This window comes from Aedes albopictus, chromosome 1, assembly GCF_035046485.1.
Source record: "Aedes albopictus strain Foshan chromosome 1, AalbF5, whole genome shotgun sequence".
NCBI lineage: Eukaryota > Metazoa > Arthropoda > Insecta > Diptera > Culicidae > Aedes > Aedes albopictus.
In genome coordinates this window covers 137,866,297-137,884,670 of record NC_085136.1, presented here as the reverse complement: position 1 = coordinate 137,884,670, position 18,374 = coordinate 137,866,297, and the positions used below count along the sequence as shown (strand labels likewise).

General features: G+C 42.3%; 1 protein-coding gene across 8 annotated transcripts in view; it reads right to left on the bottom strand.

Moving 5' to 3' along the window:
• The window catches only part of LOC109423065 (progestin and adipoQ receptor family member 3), a 174,541-nt gene that overhangs the window by 53,478 nt on the left and 102,689 nt on the right, over nt 1–18,374 (bottom strand). Inside the window, exon 1 of one of the 8 annotated variants that reach the window (XM_029852515.2) lies at nt 7,709–8,774. The exons of the other annotated variants lie outside the window; for them this stretch is intronic. Within the exon in view, the coding sequence (XP_029708375.1) occupies nt 7,709–7,735 (27 nt within the window). The 5' untranslated portion in view covers nt 7,736–8,774. Of the gene's footprint in view, nt 1–7,708; nt 8,775–18,374 lie in introns of those variants that run through there. 8 annotated transcript variants of the gene reach the window in all.

Below are 18,374 nucleotides of genomic sequence, written 5' to 3'. Positions count from 1 at the left end.
TGGATTTCTTCTGAGAATCCATTAAATACTAGGAAATACTTCAGAAATTCCATTATTGAGTTTATGAGTTAAGTCTTTTATGAACTAGTTCCCTTAGGGAACAGGAGTTTAGTCGGTAATTCAGGAATTTAATCTAGCAATTTCTGCAGGAACTCCTGAAGGTTCCTAGTAGAAACTTGTTAATCTTAAAACCCTGAAGGTTTCCCACGAGGAACTCTTGAGGGATTTCTTGAATGAATTCTGCAGGATTTCCTGATGCAACTTCTGCAGGATTTCTACAAGGAACTTCTTGAGGATTCCCACAAGGAACTTCTTGAGGATTTTCAGAAAGAACTTTTGAAGGATTCCCAGAAATAACTTACAGGAAAATTTCTGCAAGGAGCACCAGGAGGGCTCCCAGATGGAATTTCTGGATGATTTGCAGAACTAGCTTCCATAAGATTCCCAAAAGCAAGCCCTTGGAGGATTCCCAGAATAAACTGGAGGATTCCCAGAAGGAACTTCTGGAGAAAACGCAGTAAGAAACCCTGGAAAAAAAAATCCGAAGACGAATAAAGATAAAATCGAGCAAAATCAAAGTTCCATAAGGAAATCATGCTGCGTACAAATACCAAAAAGAACTCCTGCAATAATCGTAGGCACAAGGACTCATAGAGAAAGGAACTGATGAAATCCTAAAGAAAAAAAATACTTTAGGAGTTCCAGAAAGAAATTCTAGGGGAATCTCAGAAGGAACTCCTGGAGAAATATCAAAAACACTTACTGGAGGGATTTAAGAAAATATTCTTGGAATAATTCTCGTAGGAAGTTCTAAAGAATCCAAGGAACTCTTGGAGCAATTGTGGAAGGAAAATGTTGGTGAATCTCAAAAGCAACTCTTGAAGGAAATTCAAGAGGATGTCTTGGTTAAAACCCGGAATAGTTTTATTGATGAACTGCGATTCCTAGTGGTGTTCTCGGCGAAAGAAACATTTGTGTTAATCCGAGAACGATCTCCTGAAGACATACTAGGGGCAGAAACTCGTTTCTCGAAAAATTTTCTTCGAACTCCAAGAGGCAGGGCTGAAAATCGTCGCCGTACGACCAAAAAAGTCGACGACGAGAACGAAAACTAGATCGTCATCGTTGCTCGTTCCACATCGGATGACTCATTCAAGCCAGCAAATCGTCGTGAAGGGCTTGCGTCGTGACGAAAACAAAATCTTCATTCGTTTTGTTTCGCTCTTCGTCCAAGTGCGTCTAGCTGACGGAGTCAATGTTGCCACCAGCAACACACAAAAAAAAAGATTTTAATAAAAAAATAATTGCACCTGGAATCAAACAACGAACCATTAGATTACCAATCCAGCACTCTTACCAACTGAGCTAGTGAGGTTTCACACCACCGTAAGTGCCGAAACGCCAATAAAAGCTTTTCCCAGTTGACGTTCGCTTGGCCCGTCGTCGCTCATTTCCAGGGAACAAAGAGGACGACGAAAAAGTTGGTGGGTGACTATTTGGCCGGGGTTCTGCTAAACCGAACTAAGCGCCAAAAATATTATTCCGAGATAATTAAGCTTCAAGTTCAACCACTCAGAAATAAACAACAGCTAAGATTATTTGAAACTTTTTCGCACACATGTAACTTACAAGCCTTTATTAACCATCAGAGATGAAGAAAACATGTAAATTATTTAAAATCATTGATATAATACCATTTAATTTCTCAGTACTTTGCACTCAGTTCACTCTGGCTGAACAAAAACATTGGAATATGGTATATAGTTCAGTGTGGCTGACTGTGTTTCTATGTTTCAGAGAAAACCAGTCGGAATGTGATAAAAAAATCTCGTTTTTTCAGTGTCTATGAAGTTGAAATCGATATCACTCACAATCCTTTGCATCAATCAGAGAGGACGCGTAGTATGGTAGCACAAAGGTCTCAAAATAGTGTGAAATGTAAACGGTGGAAGCCCTCTCAGCTCAGCCCTTCCCATCTATGTTTTTTTTTTATAGGCGGTGCATGTGCAGGCACAGAAAAAGAGTGATTATGTCAAATGATGTCCTTGCATGTCCTGAGGTCCTGAGATGTGAAAATGGAGCAATTTGTGTACTTCAAATTTATACTGATCGAAGAAAACCATGAAAATGATCTGCCAAAGTGAACTAAGACAAAAAAAAATCGAAAATATTATAGAGATTCAAACTTGGGTCCTTTAAGTGATAACCAAGCACGTTACCTCTAGGTCATTTTACTTAGCTGAAGGTCAGTTGTTAAGTCTGAATCAAGTTCTAAACATTCTTCTCTAGCATGGTTTTCGTGAAAAGGCCATTTTTCGATCAGCCAAAGCGAACCAAGTGTTTGATTTTTTTTTCAAGCTTTATTATTCTTATTAGCCTTGTTGTTCAATGACGGCTCCTGGGTTAAATAATCAGTATGAGGTGTATCAACATAACGCATATATTCAAAGCCAGTTCATCTTTGTATTGTTGAGAATAAATTGATTTTTAAATGCAGTGGATTTGGTTCGGTCTGGCTGACTGTGATTTGGAAAAATGGCGATCAACGCCATCGAAATCCAAATCGATCCTGCAACACCCGTATTTTTGATTACGTGTTAAATTCTCTCACAGATTGTTACTATGAGTCGGTTAGAAGTTAGAAATCTGACAGCGATGAGGAAAACTTGAAATGTTCATCATTTGGACCAAAACTAAAATATTTCGCTGATTCTATGGAATGGTTTACAGTTCACTCTGGTTGGATGCAATTTTATTTTTTGTATGTTCTGCCAAACAGAAATTTAGAATTTACTCCGCGAAGAGCTGTCAGAGTTACTGGATTTTTACACGAAAAGAAGATCATCATATTCTTCATCTAATGGTTAAGAAAACTCAATTTTTCAAAAAATGGTCTTTGGTTCGGTTTAGCAGAACCCCGACCATTTATGGTTGAGCTTCGTCGTGAAGCCCGCAGTCGGCGACGAAAAGGCTAATCGTCACCGTTGTTCTTTCGGACGAAGATTGTTTTATTGTTATCTTCACGCAGTGGTGACGAGAAGGACGATTGTCAACCCTGCCAAGAGGTAACCAAGCGGTACGAGATAACCTGGAGGAATTCCAGAGGGAACTTCTTGGACAGTCATGTCCTGGGGAAATTCCAAGTGATTATATAGACAAATATCCTAAAAGTATCCCAGACGAAACTTCTATAGGAATCCGTGAAGGAATACCTGGATGAATCTCATTCGTTGAGGAATGCCTTTCGGAGAAAAGAAAACACATCCTGCATGGTTAAGACAGGTTATGTTTTTTTTATCTACCCATGATCAACCGTATACAAAGCGAAAGTGTGATCCATACGGCCATAATGCCGCGCAAGTATCAGAAATCTCCTAGAGAAAATTTTCAAAACATTTTTTTTGGTGTTGCTCTAGAAGTTCATGTAGGTATTCCTCCTTACATTGCTCCAGGGACTCTTTCAGGCATTTCTCATTAAATTTCTCCTTTGCATTTCTTAAAGAACATCTCCAGAAAATTCCGTGGATTCCCCAAAGGTCTCTCTAGGTATTTCTCCCTAATTGTACCACGGATTCTCTCAGTAATTGCTTGATAAATTTCATGGCATTTTACAGGTAAACACCCAAAAGTTTTAAAGCAACTCTTCTTTATCTCCAGCCTCCAGGGGTTTCTTCAGGAGCTCCTGCAGTGTTTGATTGATAAATTGCTTATTTATTAAAATTTTTTTTAATGGTTTTCTTAAATTTCCCTAAGAAACAGAGATAGCTGAATAACAGTTTCTCAAGCTGAAGTTTGCTTAAGAATTGCTTTTTTATTTCTTATACAGATACAATGTTTGTTGGATCTTCAAGGATCCTTCAAAAATACCTACAAGAAAATAATTCAGAAATTCCATAAGAAATTTGTCTAAGATTTTTTATTCGAATTCCTTCAAGCATACTTTCAGAAACCTATCAAAACATTCTTGTACAAGTTCCTCTAGACTGGAGGTTTATCCAGAGGTTCTTGTAGGTAATCCTTCTCATTGCTCAGGGATCCTCTCAGGAATTTCTGAAAAAAAATTCTTCAGGAATCACTCCTTTCTTCAAGAAGGTATTCTGGAGGTATCCAGAAAATTTTCAAAAATTCTTCTCGAAGTTCTTCTGGGGATTCTCCAGAGGGTCCTCTGGGTCCTCTCCTCTTCTTGGCGTAACGTCCTCACTGGGACAAAGCCTGCTTCTCAGCTTAGTGTTCTATGAGCACTTCCACAGTTATTAACTGAGAGCTTCCTCTGCCAATGACCATTTTGCATGTGTATATCGTGTGGCAGACACGAAGATACTCTATGCCCAAGGAAGTCAAGGAAATTTCCTTTACGAAAAGATCCTGGACCGACTGGGAATCGAACTCGTCACCCTCAGCATGGTCATGCTGAATACCCGTGCGTTTACCGCCTCGGCTATATGGGTCCTCTGGGTATTTCTCCCTAATAGTCCCATGGATTCTCTTAAAAATTCCTAAAGAAATTCTTTGGCATTTTTATTTTACGTAAACATCCAGAAAATTTGAAAGAAACTAGAAGTTGCTTCAACATCCATGGATTTCTCCAGGAGTTCTTTTTTTGAGTTCATAAATTCCTCCTGGTATTTATTCAGAATTTGTGAAAGGGTTTCCTAATATATCTCCAGGGATCCATCAAGAATTCCTACAGAGATTTTTTTCAGGAACTCCATCAGAAAATTGTCTAGGAATTATTTCTTGGCATTTCTCTAAGAATACAGGAAACTCTCAAAATATTGTTCTAGAAGTTTCTCCAGAGGTTAGTTAAGGAATTTCTCCCTATATTCTCCCACGGATTCAATCAAGAACTCTTTAAGAAATGCCTATAAGAACTAATCCTTGGCATTTCTGCAGAATACCACCAAACAATTTTTAAGAGATTTCTTCTAGAAGTTCTTTTGGGGATTCTCTAGAGGGTCCTCTGGGTATTTCTCCTTAATTGTACCACGGATTCTCTCAGGAATTCCTTAAAAATTCTGGTATTATTTCAGGAACATATCCAGAAAAATGGAAGGAAACTCTTCTAGAAGTTTCTCCAGCCTCCAGGGGTTTCTCAAGGAGTTCTTACAGTGGTTGATTCATTAATTCCTCCTGGTATTTATTCAGAATTTTTGAAAGTATTTTCTAAAACTTCTCCAGGTATCTTTCATAAATTAATACAGAGATTAATTCAGGAATTCCATAAGAAAATTTCTAGGGTTTCCTGGATAGAGACTTGTATCATTTGGGCAGGTGTACCTATTTTGGGCACTTGTTGCTATAACTAAGTCGATTTCAAACCGATTGATTTGAATTTTTGTACAGAATTAGATACTGTACGCCTAACTCTATACAAAATTTCAAATCAATCGGTTTGAAATTGACTTAGTTATAGCGGAAAATGTTTAGGAGAGTCTTAAGCAGTTCAAATATTGTCTTGTTTGACTCGATCGAATTTTCATTACTGTCAAACTGATGTTGTTTCTTGAGTTCTTTGCTTGCCATATAAAGCTTGTATCCGCAATAATCGGGACATAGAAATTCAGCAGTAACACTGCAATAAATACATTAAGGTTGCTTAATTTTCTTCTTTCAAAAGATTTTTCTAGAAGTTCCTCTATAAATTGCTCCAGAGGTTCTTGTAGGTAATCCTCCTCATTGCCCTAGGGATTCTCTCAAAATTTTCATGAATGATTCGCTTTGCATTTCTTTAAGAAGGTATTCAGGAGGTATCCAGAAAACTTTCAAAACATTCTTTGGAGTCTCGTAGCCGTGCGATTAGCTTCTAATCGCACCATACCATGGGGTAAGGGTTCGGCCGATAAAACTTTTCGCGAGAATAGTTTCTTCTCCGTAACCACTGGTGCATGATCCGTTGTCTAGTATTAAGTTTCGTTCAGTCTGTACAGCCGCTGGCTGAAGTGTTTTTTTTAGTTCTTCCGGGGATTCTCCAGAGGGTCCTCTGGGTATTTCTCCATAACAGTCCTATGGATTCTCTCAAAAACTCCTAAAGAAATTCTTTGGCATTTTTCTCAGGTAAACATCCAGTAATTTTTAAAGAAACTCTTCTAGAAGTTGCTTCAGCCTCCATGGGTTTCTCCAGGAGTTCTTCTTTGAGTTCATAAATTCCTCTTGGTATTTATTCAGAATTTGTGAAAGGGTTTCCTAAAATATCTCCAGGAATCCATCCCATCAATTTCTACAGAGATTATTTCAGGAATTCCATCAGAAAATTGTCTAGGAATTATTTCTTGGCATTTCTCTAAGAATACAGAAAACTCAGTTTCGCCAGAGATTAGTTAAGAAATTTCTCCCTATATTCCCCCATGGATTCAATCAAGAACTCCTTAAGAAAAACCTCTAAGAACTATTCCTTGGCATTTCTGCAGGAATACCACCAAACAATTTTTGAGAGATTTATTCTAGAAGTTCTTTCGGGGATTCTCTAGAGGGTCTTCTGGGTATTTCTCCTTAATTGTCCCACGGATTCTCTCAGGAATTCCTTAAAAATTCTGGTATTATTTCAGGAAAATATCCAGAAAAATGGAAAGAAACTCTTCTAGAAGTTTCTCTAGCCTCCAGGGGTTTCTCCAGGAATTCCTAGGTAAAGTGTTTGATTCATGAATTCCCCCTGGTATTTATTCAGAATTTTTGAAAGGATTTTCTAAAACTTCTCAAGGTATTTTTCAAAAATTGATACAGAGATTTATTCAGGAAATCCATCAGAAAATGTCTAGGGTTTCCTGGATAGAGTCTTGTACTATTTGGGCAGGTGTACCTATTTTGGGCACTTGCCGCTATATCTAAATCAATTTCAAACCAATTGATTTGAATTTTTGTACAGAATTAGATACTGTACGTGCCTAACTCTATACAAAATTTCAAATCAATCAGTTTGAAATTGACTTGATTATAGCGGCAAGTGCCCAAATGGTACAAGACCCTACATCCAGAAAACTTTTGAAAGGTTCTTGTTAATCAAGAATTTCTTAAGAAATACCTCCAAGAACTATTTCTGAACATTTTTCTGGGAATACTACAGACAATTTTTATTTTTTTTCCAGCCAGATGTTCCTTCTCTTCAGTTCTTGTTGTTACTTTTTATATTAGGCGACAGATTCTCTCAGATATTCCTCTTCAAATCATCCCTTAGCATTTTTTCCATGAATACCCCTAGAAAATGTTCAAAAGAGTTTTAAGCTGTTTTAGTACTCTGGGTCAATTATTCGTCCAAAAAGAAACCAATACCAAAACATCTTGTTTGACTCGATCGAATTTTCATTAGTGTCAAACTGATGTTGTTTCTTGAGTTTTCTTTACTTGTCAAATATTTGACCTTATGTACTTCAGGCCTGAGGATTCCTCCAGAAATCTCTTCTGCAAGGATCGATTCATAAATTCCTGCTGGGATTTATTCAGAACTTTCTTCAAGAATTTTTGTTTTCAGAAAAAAAAAATACAGCAAGGACAGGAATGCTTTAAAAAAACCCCGGTGAAAATTCGACCAATGTTAAGGGTTGAATGCTTTAGTTTTTCTTTTTTATGAACACCGGGAGATAAATAAGGATTTCACCGATTCTTTAATTCATTGGTTTTCCACTGTGAAACAGTTCAGAAAATTTGCAAATGATTAAACAAATAAGAAATTCTTCAGCTGTCGTAAACAAGTGAAATACTATGAATGACATACGTTGTTGTAGTTCTCGTTCGGCTGCATTGTGATCGCCTTTTGTTCTCGTACTTGAAGAATTACCACCGGCACTGAACGTTTGATGCTCCTATCAATTCACCAATCCACTAATGAGTACAATTCGCAAAACGTCACTTAAGCAGTAGACTCATCATTACGCTCAGGGTCAAGAACGTAGTGGATCTGCACTGAACACGTGGGGGTCGTCCGCGCACCAACAGTAACGGTAATTCACATCACACACACCGAGCACACTATATCTTCAGAATATCTGGCCGCCTGCTGTTCTACAAAGCTTTCGTCACATTCCCAAGCAGAACTTCACACGAAAACAGCTGCCTACTTGGGGCGTCACAATATGTACGATGGCTTAACTATTTAGCAGCAGTAGGCACAATTACACCACCCTTTTCGCACTCATATCCGGACGACGGCCTTCTTCGTTTCCAACCGTACGGTCGGTCTATGTGTTGCCACTTGGTGATTGCACCGAAATCAAATTGTTCTACCGGGCCGGATTTCTCACTGACTGGCTGCACACACTGTGTGGAACAGCGTCTTGCGTTACCAAGTGATCCACCGAAGGAAACTAATGGATTTCGATTGATTCACGCGTCGACGAGAAGGTCAGAGTAAGGGCTTGCGCAAGATATCGGAATTGTTCCACCGCGCCGCGGCGTAGTTGAGATGTCGCGCCAGTGAACAGGCAGACGCAGAAGAACAGTCAACCGGCCAACTCCGTTGTTATCGTCGTCGTCGTCGTCGCCGCCGTTGTCCGGCCAGGTCCAGCAGGTCGATACACTTCAAAACGCGAACGAAGACTGAAGCTGCTGAAGCAGTGGGTTTCTTTACGTCTGTCTACGACTTGCTGCGCTGCGCTGCCCGCGGTCGTGGTCGGTCGTGGCTGTTGGGTTGGGGCTAACTACTAGTATGTTAGCACATGTGCTGGTCGGGCTAGCCTCCTCAGCGAATGGCGCGCGAATTTCTTGCCACTTCTTTCCGTTTGTTTTCGAAGGTGGGCTGCGCTGAGAGCGAGGGGCTGAGAAGGTGCAAGAACTGACAGCCTTGGGGAGAATGATTTTTTTTGTTCATCCATTATTCCGTTTCGCCGCTTCTGGGGCAACAGAGCCAAACCGCCAACAGTGAGAATTTGGCCACATGCGCTTGGTGTGCTGTTCGTACACAATGCAAATAATTCTATGCAAATGCAAAAAAGTGACCCATGTTGTACATGGATTCACAAGTTCTTCGTAGTGTTGCATAAATTATTAAAGCTTTTTTGTGTTATAATTAGAAGGAAGTAGTTCAAATGGTTTAGAAGATGAATAGGTACAGGAATGCAATAATTTTTAACATAATGAAGGAAGGGTCAAGAGGAACATAATGCCCCACCTAAGCAAAAGTTATCATGTATGTCATACCACAGAGAACTGACATCCAGGCTAGAACAAATTTCTATCAGAAAGTTGTGTAAGGATTTGAATCCTTACTTGAGTAAAGATGCAAACCAACACACGACGAAAACACTAGCGCCACCAAACACCATATTGCCAAAGTCAGTGGTGAATTGAAACATTTCAAGCGGTGAATTACTATGAGAAACTAATCGATTGCAGCGCCACGCTATTGCCACTTGTGTTGCCGATAAAATATTCCTTACACAAAATTCAGATTGGACTTGGATGTCTGTTCTCTGTGTTCATACTATGCTGATTTTATGAACATGTTTTGAGTTCGATAGTAATGCCAATTATGCATTCTATTCTTTTAGGATTTTTCTATGTTCCCTCTTAACGTTCCTTGGTCCCTAAGAAAAGTTACAAATAAGACCCTGGGTTTATTTTTGACCCCAAAATTTGGACAGCTCGCACAAATCAGTGGCCCTTTCCGATTTTGGATCTCTTTGGCTCAAATGAAAGGGCCACAAGTCTAGTTTTCAAAACCACCGGAGAAATCCGGATTTGGCCACTGTGGCCATCGGGAACCTGCTTCAACTGAAAAATGCCGGTTTAGAAACCCTAATTTTGACAAGCTATAACTTTGCAATCAAACAAGTAATCAGGACCGTCCAAGAATCGTTGGAAAGGTATTCACGTGGACTTTGATTATAGACATTTGCATTGACTAATTATTGAAAACCGGTTCCAGAAATCCGGAACATCCGAAATATTAGTTTTCATCGTTGTTATGTGCTTGAAAATCCATAAATGTATTTCCTTTATGCATTTTATTGCATAACTTCTATGCTTACTTCACTGAAATGAGAAACATATTGTTCAGGATCCTTTTTGAAGGGTTCTGGGCAGGTCTGGTCAATGCTGAACGGGTTCAAACATCTAAAATTTCCGCGCAGAGTTTCCCGGAGAATCTATTGGAGGCATTGTCAGGTCGATCTCCTTCGAAACTTGTGGAAAATTTATGGGAAAAAATCCGAAGGAACTCTTGAAGAAATTTTCGGACGAGCGCCCAAAGAAATTTCCTGAGAGACTACTGAACGAAAATCAAGAGATCTACTGAAGGAATTTCTACTAAAGAAAATCTTGGTAGAAACCCGAGAAGAATTAGCGGTGGAACTCTTAGGACAATTCCTGTGGAAGTCCTTGAGAGATTCCTGGTGGAACTGTTTTTTGCTTGTGTTTTTTTTTTAATTAAAAAAAAACAATAAAGATAGCTCTTGGAGGAGTAACTGGTGTAACCACTATAGAAATTTTTACAGAATTTCCCGGTGAAGTTCCTTAATGATTTTCGGTAGAAAATCTTAGAGGGTTTCCCGATGAAAATCTTAAAAACAATCGAATGATTGTCTTTAAGAATTTCATGTGCAGCATCCATAAAAACTATGAACCAGAAACATGGGGCATTTAGTGGAACTCCTAGAGGATATCCCGGTGAAACTCGTCTGGGTGTACCTACTATAAATTCTAGAGGAATAAATATCCGGTGTAACTATTGTAAATTCAAGAGGAATTTCCGGAGGAGCTCCCAGAGGAATACACGAAGCATCTGTGTTGCGGAGCTCATACAGGTATTCACAGCAAAACTCTTGGAAGACTATCTGATGGAGCTCCCAGAGAAAAAATCCGGTTAAACTTCTAAATTGGGCTGCAAAACGGTGAGTCGATAAGGAGAGCGTCCAATATAGCTCTGGTCCTCACAAGTTCCTACCTCATGCTTCCACGGGTCAAGCGATGACAAAGACCGCCAGCTAAGCTGGTAGTGCAGCCTGGGCACTGTTGTCCTTATGACTTCAGCTAGATTGAGGAGGTACGATCCGAGTGTCTGTTCACCAAGGAGGTGCGGCTCAAACAGCGTCTGTTCTGGCATCCAGCGGCTGAGTAAGAAACGCTTCACCACGCCCAGCTAGATCCAAGGTGGTAGCCCCATCAGCGTGGTCGTCCCAGTGTTGGTTGGGACGTTAAACAGAACTGGCACGATGGCCCTCCGGCGAGACAGGAGTGTTGGCGTAGGCCCAATAAGCCACCCGTAAAAATCCCCATTGCGAATAACATAGGAGAAAATACGACTCGATACAATCGGCAAAGACCCACGCGACGAAATAAGGACTACGATTGGAAACTTGGAACATGGAATTGCAAGTCACTAGGTTTCGCAGGATGTGACATGATAATCTACGACGAACTACATCCCCGCAACTTCGACATCGTAGCGTTGCAGGAACTTTGTTGGACTGGACAGAAAGTGTGGAAAAGCGGGCATCGAGCGGCTACCTTCTACCAAAGCTGTGGCACCACCAATGAACTGGGAACAGGATTTATAGTGTTGGGCAAGATGCGACAACGTGTGATCGGGTGGCAGCCGATCAACGCAAGGATGTGCATGTTGAGAGTTAAGGGCCGTTTCTTCAACTACATACAGCATCATCAACGTCCACTGCCCACACGAAGGGAGACCCGATGACGAGAAAGAAGCGTTCTACGCGCAGTTAGAGCAAACATACGATGGTTGCTCGCCGCGTGACGTGAAAATCGTTGTCGGCGACATGAACGCGCAGGTAGGAAGGGAGGAAATGTACAGACCGGTAATCGGGCGAAACAGCCTGCACGCCGTATCGAATGATAACGGCCAGCGATGCGTAAACTTTGCAGCCTCCCGTGGTATGGTAGTCCGAAGCACCTTCTTCCCCCGCAAAGATATTCACAAAGCCACCTGGAGATCACCCGACCATCAAACAGAAAACCAAATCGACCACGTTCTAATCGACGGTAAATTCTTCTCGGATATAACCAACGTCCGCACATACCGCAGTGCGAATATAGATTCGGATCACTACTTAGTCGCTGTATGCATGCGCTCAAAACTTTCGACAGTTATCACCACGCGTCGAAGTCGAACGCCGCGGCTCAACATCGAGCAACTTCGTAACGTAGAAGTGGCTCAAGACTACGCGCAGCAGTTAGCAGTGGCCCTACCAACGGAAGAGCAGCTTGGCGCAGCTACACTTGAAGATGGCTGGAGGGACATCCGATCCGCCATAGGTAGTACCTCGGCTACAGCACTAGGCTTCGCGACTCCGAATCACAGAAACGACTGGTACGACGGCGAATGTGAACAGTTGAAAAACGAGAAGAATACAGCATGGGCGAGAATGCTGCAACACCGTACGAGAGCGAATGAGGCACGTTACAAACAGGCGCGGAACAGGCAGAACTCAGTCTTCCGGATAAAGAAGCGCCAGCAGGAAGAACGAGATCGCGAAGCGATGGAAGAGCTGTACCGCGCTAAGGACACACGAAAGTTCTACGAGAAGCTGAACCGCTCGCGCAGAGGCTTTGTGCCACAAGCCGACATGTGCCGAGATAATCACGGGAATATTCTCACGAGCGAGCGTGAGGTGGTCGAGAGGTGGCGGCAGCATTACGATGAGCACCTCAATGGCGACGTTGCAAGTACCGAAGGTGGCGTGGTAACAGATCTAGGAGTATGTGCACAGGACGAAAGACTTCCGGCCCCTGACCTTCAAGAGATTGAGGAGGAGGTTGGCCGGTTGAAAAACAACAAAGCCGCTGGAGCAGATCAACTACCAAGCGAGCTTCTAAAATACGGTGGAGAAGCACTGGTGAGAGAACTACACTGGGTCATTACCAAGATTTGGGAGGAGGAAGTACTACCGGAGGAATGGATGGAAGGTATCGTGTGTCCCATCTACAAAAAGGGCGACAAGTTGGATTGCGGAAACTACCGCGCGATCACACTACTGAACGCTGCCTACAAGATACTCTCTCAAATTTTTTGCCGCCGTCTATCACCGATTGCAAGAGAGTTCGTGGGGCAATATGCCAGAAATGCCGCGAATACAACGTGCCCACACATCACTTGTTCATCGATTTCAAATCGGCGTATGATACAATCGATCGAGAATAGCTATGGCAGATTATGCACGAATACGGGGTCCCGGATAAACTGATACGGTTGATTAAGGCGACGATGGATCGAGTGATGTGCGTAGTTCGAGTATCAGGGACACTCTCGAGTCCCTTCGAATCTCGCAGAGGGTTACGGCAAGGTGATGGTCTTTCGTGCTTGCTGTTCAACATTGCTTTGGAGGGTGTAATAAGAAGAGCGGGGACAAACACGAGTGGAACGATTTTCACGAAGTCCGTTCAGCTGCTTGGTTTCGCCGATGATATTGATATTATTGCTCGTAAATTTGAGACGATGGCGGAAACGTACATCCGACTAAAGAGTGAAGCCAGGCGAATCGGATTAGTCATTAATGTGTCGAAGACAAAGTACATGATGGCAAAGGGCTCCAGGCGCATTGTGGCAGGAAATCGTGCTTACTTTGGACTCCGCAGAACTCTACGATCGAATAAAGTTCGCCGTAACACGAAGTTGACTATCTACAAAACGCTGATTAGACCGGTCGTTCTTTTTTTTTTTTGTTTTTATTTTTGTTTTTATTTTTGTGTATTTTAACTAGTTGCTAATTCTACACTCACCGGTCGTTCTATATGGGCACGAAACATGGACCCTACGTGCAGAGGAGTTTTCGAACGGAAGGTGTTGCGTACCATCTACTGCGGAGTGCAGATGGAAGACGGGACTTGGAGAAGGCGAATGAACCACGAGCTGCATCAGCTGCTAAGAGAACCAACCATCGTCCATACCGCGAAAATCGGGAGGCTACGGTGGGCGGGTCACGTCATCAGGATGTCGGATAGCAACCCGACTAAAATGGTTCTCGATAGTCATCCGACCGGTACAAGAAGATGTGGAGCGCAGCGGACCCTACGCAGAGTGCGGAACTGGAGACAAACAGCCATGGACCGAGTGGAATGGAGGAGGCTACTATGTACAGCAGAGGCCACCCCGGCCTTAGCCTGACCGGTAAGGTAAGGTTAGGCAAAACATGCGCTGAAGGAAGTGCACAACCCCTTGGAATAAGAGTTGTGACAAAAATGCTGTAAATCGTCGATGACGCAAACAGACTCGTGGTATATTTTGATAACTTTTTCAGTTCATAAAACTGAGCAAAATAGGTTTTTGTGCCATAGGTACCATGCGACAAAATCGAACAGCACAGTTCGACAAAGCACTTAGAAATAGTTGTCGAGGCTATTATGATCTCCATTTCACTAACGCCATCTATTCGATAGACCTAGAATCAACTAGTTCACTAACGGATAACCCTTAATGTCCTGATCAACTTTGCCGAAGACTAACTACTACTATGAAGTCTGATTCTTGAGGTACAGCAGCTAAGAATTTAACCTGGTCAATATACCCAGAGTTAACTAGTACACTATCGGATAATTTTTGATGTTCTGCTCAACTTTGCCGAAGACGAAATTCTTCTATGTAGTCTGATTCTCGAGATACAGAAGTTTAGAATTTTTAGGACTTTTTAGCGCCACCAAGCGAATAAACCTGGAAAGTTCACTAGCGATTAGCTCTTGATGTCCTGATCAACTTTTCCGAAGACGAAATTCTTCTATGTAGTCTGATTCTCGAGATACAGCTGTTAAGAGTTTTTGGTATTCACTAGCGCCACCTAGTCGATAAGCCTAGAACTAACTAGTTCATTATCGGGTAGGTCCTGATGTTCTGATCAACTTTACGGAAGACGAAATTCTTCTATGTAATCTGATTCTCGAGATACAGCAGCTAAGAATTTTTGGGATTCACTAGCGCCACCTAGTCGATAAGCCTAGAACTAACTAGTTCACTATCGGGTAGCTTCTGATGTCCTGATCAACTTTACCGAAGACGAAATTCTTCTATGTAGTCTGATTTTCCAGATACAGAGGTTTAGAATTTTTAGGACTTACTAGTGCCACCTAGCGGATAAACCTAGAATCAACAAGCTCGCTAACGGATAGCTCTTGATGTCCTGATCAACTTTGCCGAAGACGAAATTCGTCCATATAGTCTGATTCTCGTGATACGAGCGCGACGGGTATTGGCAATGGCTGTTGACGCAACTCCTATCAAAGCAAAATGTTTCATTATCACTAGCGCCACCTAATGGAGCGAATACGTACTATCGGAGAGTCCTTGTCCTCCTCAACAACTTTGCTGAAGACAACGCAGTACGCAACACCTTCCGTTCGAAAACTCCAAGGGCGCGTTGGTCCTCTGCACGTAGGGTCCATGTTTCGTGCCCATAGAGAACGACCGGTCTCGGGTCTAATCAGCGTTTTGTAGATAATCAACTTCGTGTTACGGCGAACTTTATTCGATCGTAGAGTTCTGCGGAGTCCAAAGTAAGCACGATTTCCTGCCACAATGCGCCTCTGAATTTCTCTGCTGGTGTCGTTGTAGGCGGCCACCAGTGAGCCCAAGTACACGAATTCTTCAACCGCCTTGATTTCATCACCGTCGATATAAATTCGGGGCGGCGGGCGCGGTGATTCCTCCCTGGAGCCCTTTGCCATCATGTACTTTGTCTTCGACACATTAATGACTAATCCGATTCGCCTGGCTTCACTCTTTAGTCGGATGTACGTTTCTGCCATCGTCTCAAATTTACCAGCAATAATATCAATATCATCGGCGAAACCAAGCAGCTGAACGGACTTCGTGAAAATCGTTCCACTCGTGTTTATCCCCGCTCTCCTTATTACACCCTCTAACGCAATGTTGAACAGCAAGCACGAGAGACCATCACCTTGCTGTAACCTTCTACGAGATTCGAAGGGACTCGAGAGTGTCCCTGATACTCGAACTACGCACATCACTCGATCCATCGTCGGCTTGATCAATCGTATCAGTTTATCCGGGAATCCGTATTCGTGCAGAATCTGCCATAGCTGTTCTGTATATCATCACCATCATAGCGGACCTATATCGCTTGCGGATGGGACAACGGGAAAATACCCCGTCCAGGGGATGGTGTCTACTGCTTACGAGGGCTTCGTGGTCGCCAAAGTAAATGGGGTGTTTTTCTGTAGCTGTTATGCGACCACCAGCTGGTTGGCTATAGTATCGACTACAAGAACAGCAGTCAGCGGGTAGAGGAAGCGGCATCCTGGCCCTCGTAGATGGAAGACAACATACTTCAATGACGAGGTATTTAGGGGATGCCCAATTAGTGAATAGTGGTGCTATCGCATACATGCGATGCCACCATGCCTATAGGCAAGTCCACCCGAGTAATGGGAGACCGCCAGCGTACTAGTGAACTAAAGCTGTTGCGAAATGCCTACGAACCATGAGGCAGATGCAGCGAGTACGTACTGATGAAGAGCGAAATAAGCGACGGTTGGTGAGATAAGGGCAAGCAACAACGCCTTCTAGAAGGGAATCTGTCAGATTGCCAATGCAAATCCCTACATGAATCGTGACCTCCAAGACAAGAGATGTAATGGCTCCTATAGAGCAGTCTATAGAGATATTGGAGGGGATCATCGAGGGGCTTTTTTCCATTATGATCTTAATTCTTGGCCTCATTTCGTAGGACCTCGGGGGAATGAGACTGGTGATGAGGAGGGGACACTGATGAGGAATTGCAGGGGATTGCAAAATCCCTTAGCAAACATAAGGCTTCAGGTCCGAACGGAGTTTCGGAGTGATTCGGAGAAATCTTCTAGTGGGAAAAATCATTCAAAATAAACAAATCATTGTTTTTTTGTAAACATGCCATTTCAAATTCTTTTAGTCATCAACGGGTGGTGAGGCAAAAGGTATGCAAGCCCCTGCTTGGGGGTTCAGGGATCAGTAGGTCGGCTCCAGAGGCACGTTCTCCTCTATTTGGGAAATTTGTGCCATGTAATCCCAATCTCGCCAATAAGATCGTATTATTATCATGGAGATCATCTATCAATAATATTAACAGCTTTGTAACATAATGAAGAGGTTTCAAAGAAAATAAACCTACTATTTTACCATTTTACTGTGGCTTCCCTCAACTTGTCCGAAATTTACTTAGGTATCAGAAAGATGAACCAATATGCTAGTTGTTCAAGGTACAGCAAGCATGTTTCCTATTATTGCGACCTTGGTACTACTTTTCGGGGTTTTCTGTTCGGTTTTGCACACTGTACTATGTTTGCAAATTTTTTACTGTTTTTAAACAGTTGCTGCGAAAGAAATGCTTACCTGTGCAGTTGCTTGTTTGACCGCCATGTAGGACAGAATAGCCAGCCAGTTTGGTATGCGGAGATGGTGTGCGATAAAAAAAAGTCGGGAATGGTAGTAAAATGTGCGAAATCAGATAATTTTTGTGGATCCATAATCGAGTTTTGCACATATTTATCTTTAGCGTAGTGTAGCATGTCAGAAGATAGAATCGTCACATAGTTCTTGGGAGCAGATATCGATCATGCTTTTACAACTGCAACGAACCTGGCCAAGCTGAAAGCATGACCTTATTATGATCAAACTAGTTAAGACTCTTCTATGCAATACAGTTTACAGTCAGTATTGCAAGTTTCACTGAAAACTCGAAAAAAATACGCCCAGATTCATGCTAAACCTCTGGGACGGGACCCGTCAGGTGCTAGTGCAAATACGAAACCATTTGCCTGTCAAAAAAGACCACTTCTGATTGGTCGATTTGACAAACACAGCGTTGGGTCCCGATGCGTTTTTTTACAAGAGGGCAGTTTGTTGTTAAATTGGCCGTGTTGCAAGAAGTAACTGATTGTCTCACTTTCTGTGCAGTTTGATTCAGAGTTTGATACGGTGAAGCTCGGTGAAGTCTGTTGAAATTCGAGTTGAAATGAAGTGCAAAGTGATTAATTGTGGGCGCAGTGATGTTTGTAATCCTGGGCTTAAATTTTATCGGTTTCCGAAGGTTCCAAATGTTCGCCGGCAGTGGATGGAAGCTTGTGTGGGGAATGCAAACGAGGAAGACCTGCTGGTTTTCAAGCTTACTCCTCAAAGCAGAGTTTGCAGCGTAAGTTTAAATTAAATCCACTAGTTAGAAAATTAATAACTTAAACAGTTAAATTTAATGGTGCAGCTCCACTTCTCAAACGGCAAGCGAAATGCGGATGGATCCTGGAATATTCCAGTTGATGCCGTTTTGGAGGACGACGAGTGGGAAGAAATTGAAATCGAGGATCTTGCAGTTGCCGATCCACCCGGCTCCTCTCGGTTGGACGCAGATGTTCAGGAAATGGACGTGGTTGAGAATTTTGCAGATGCTGATCACATGTTACGTGATTCTTTCAGCTACTCCAGCGAGTCGCAGTCTCTGAGGCGT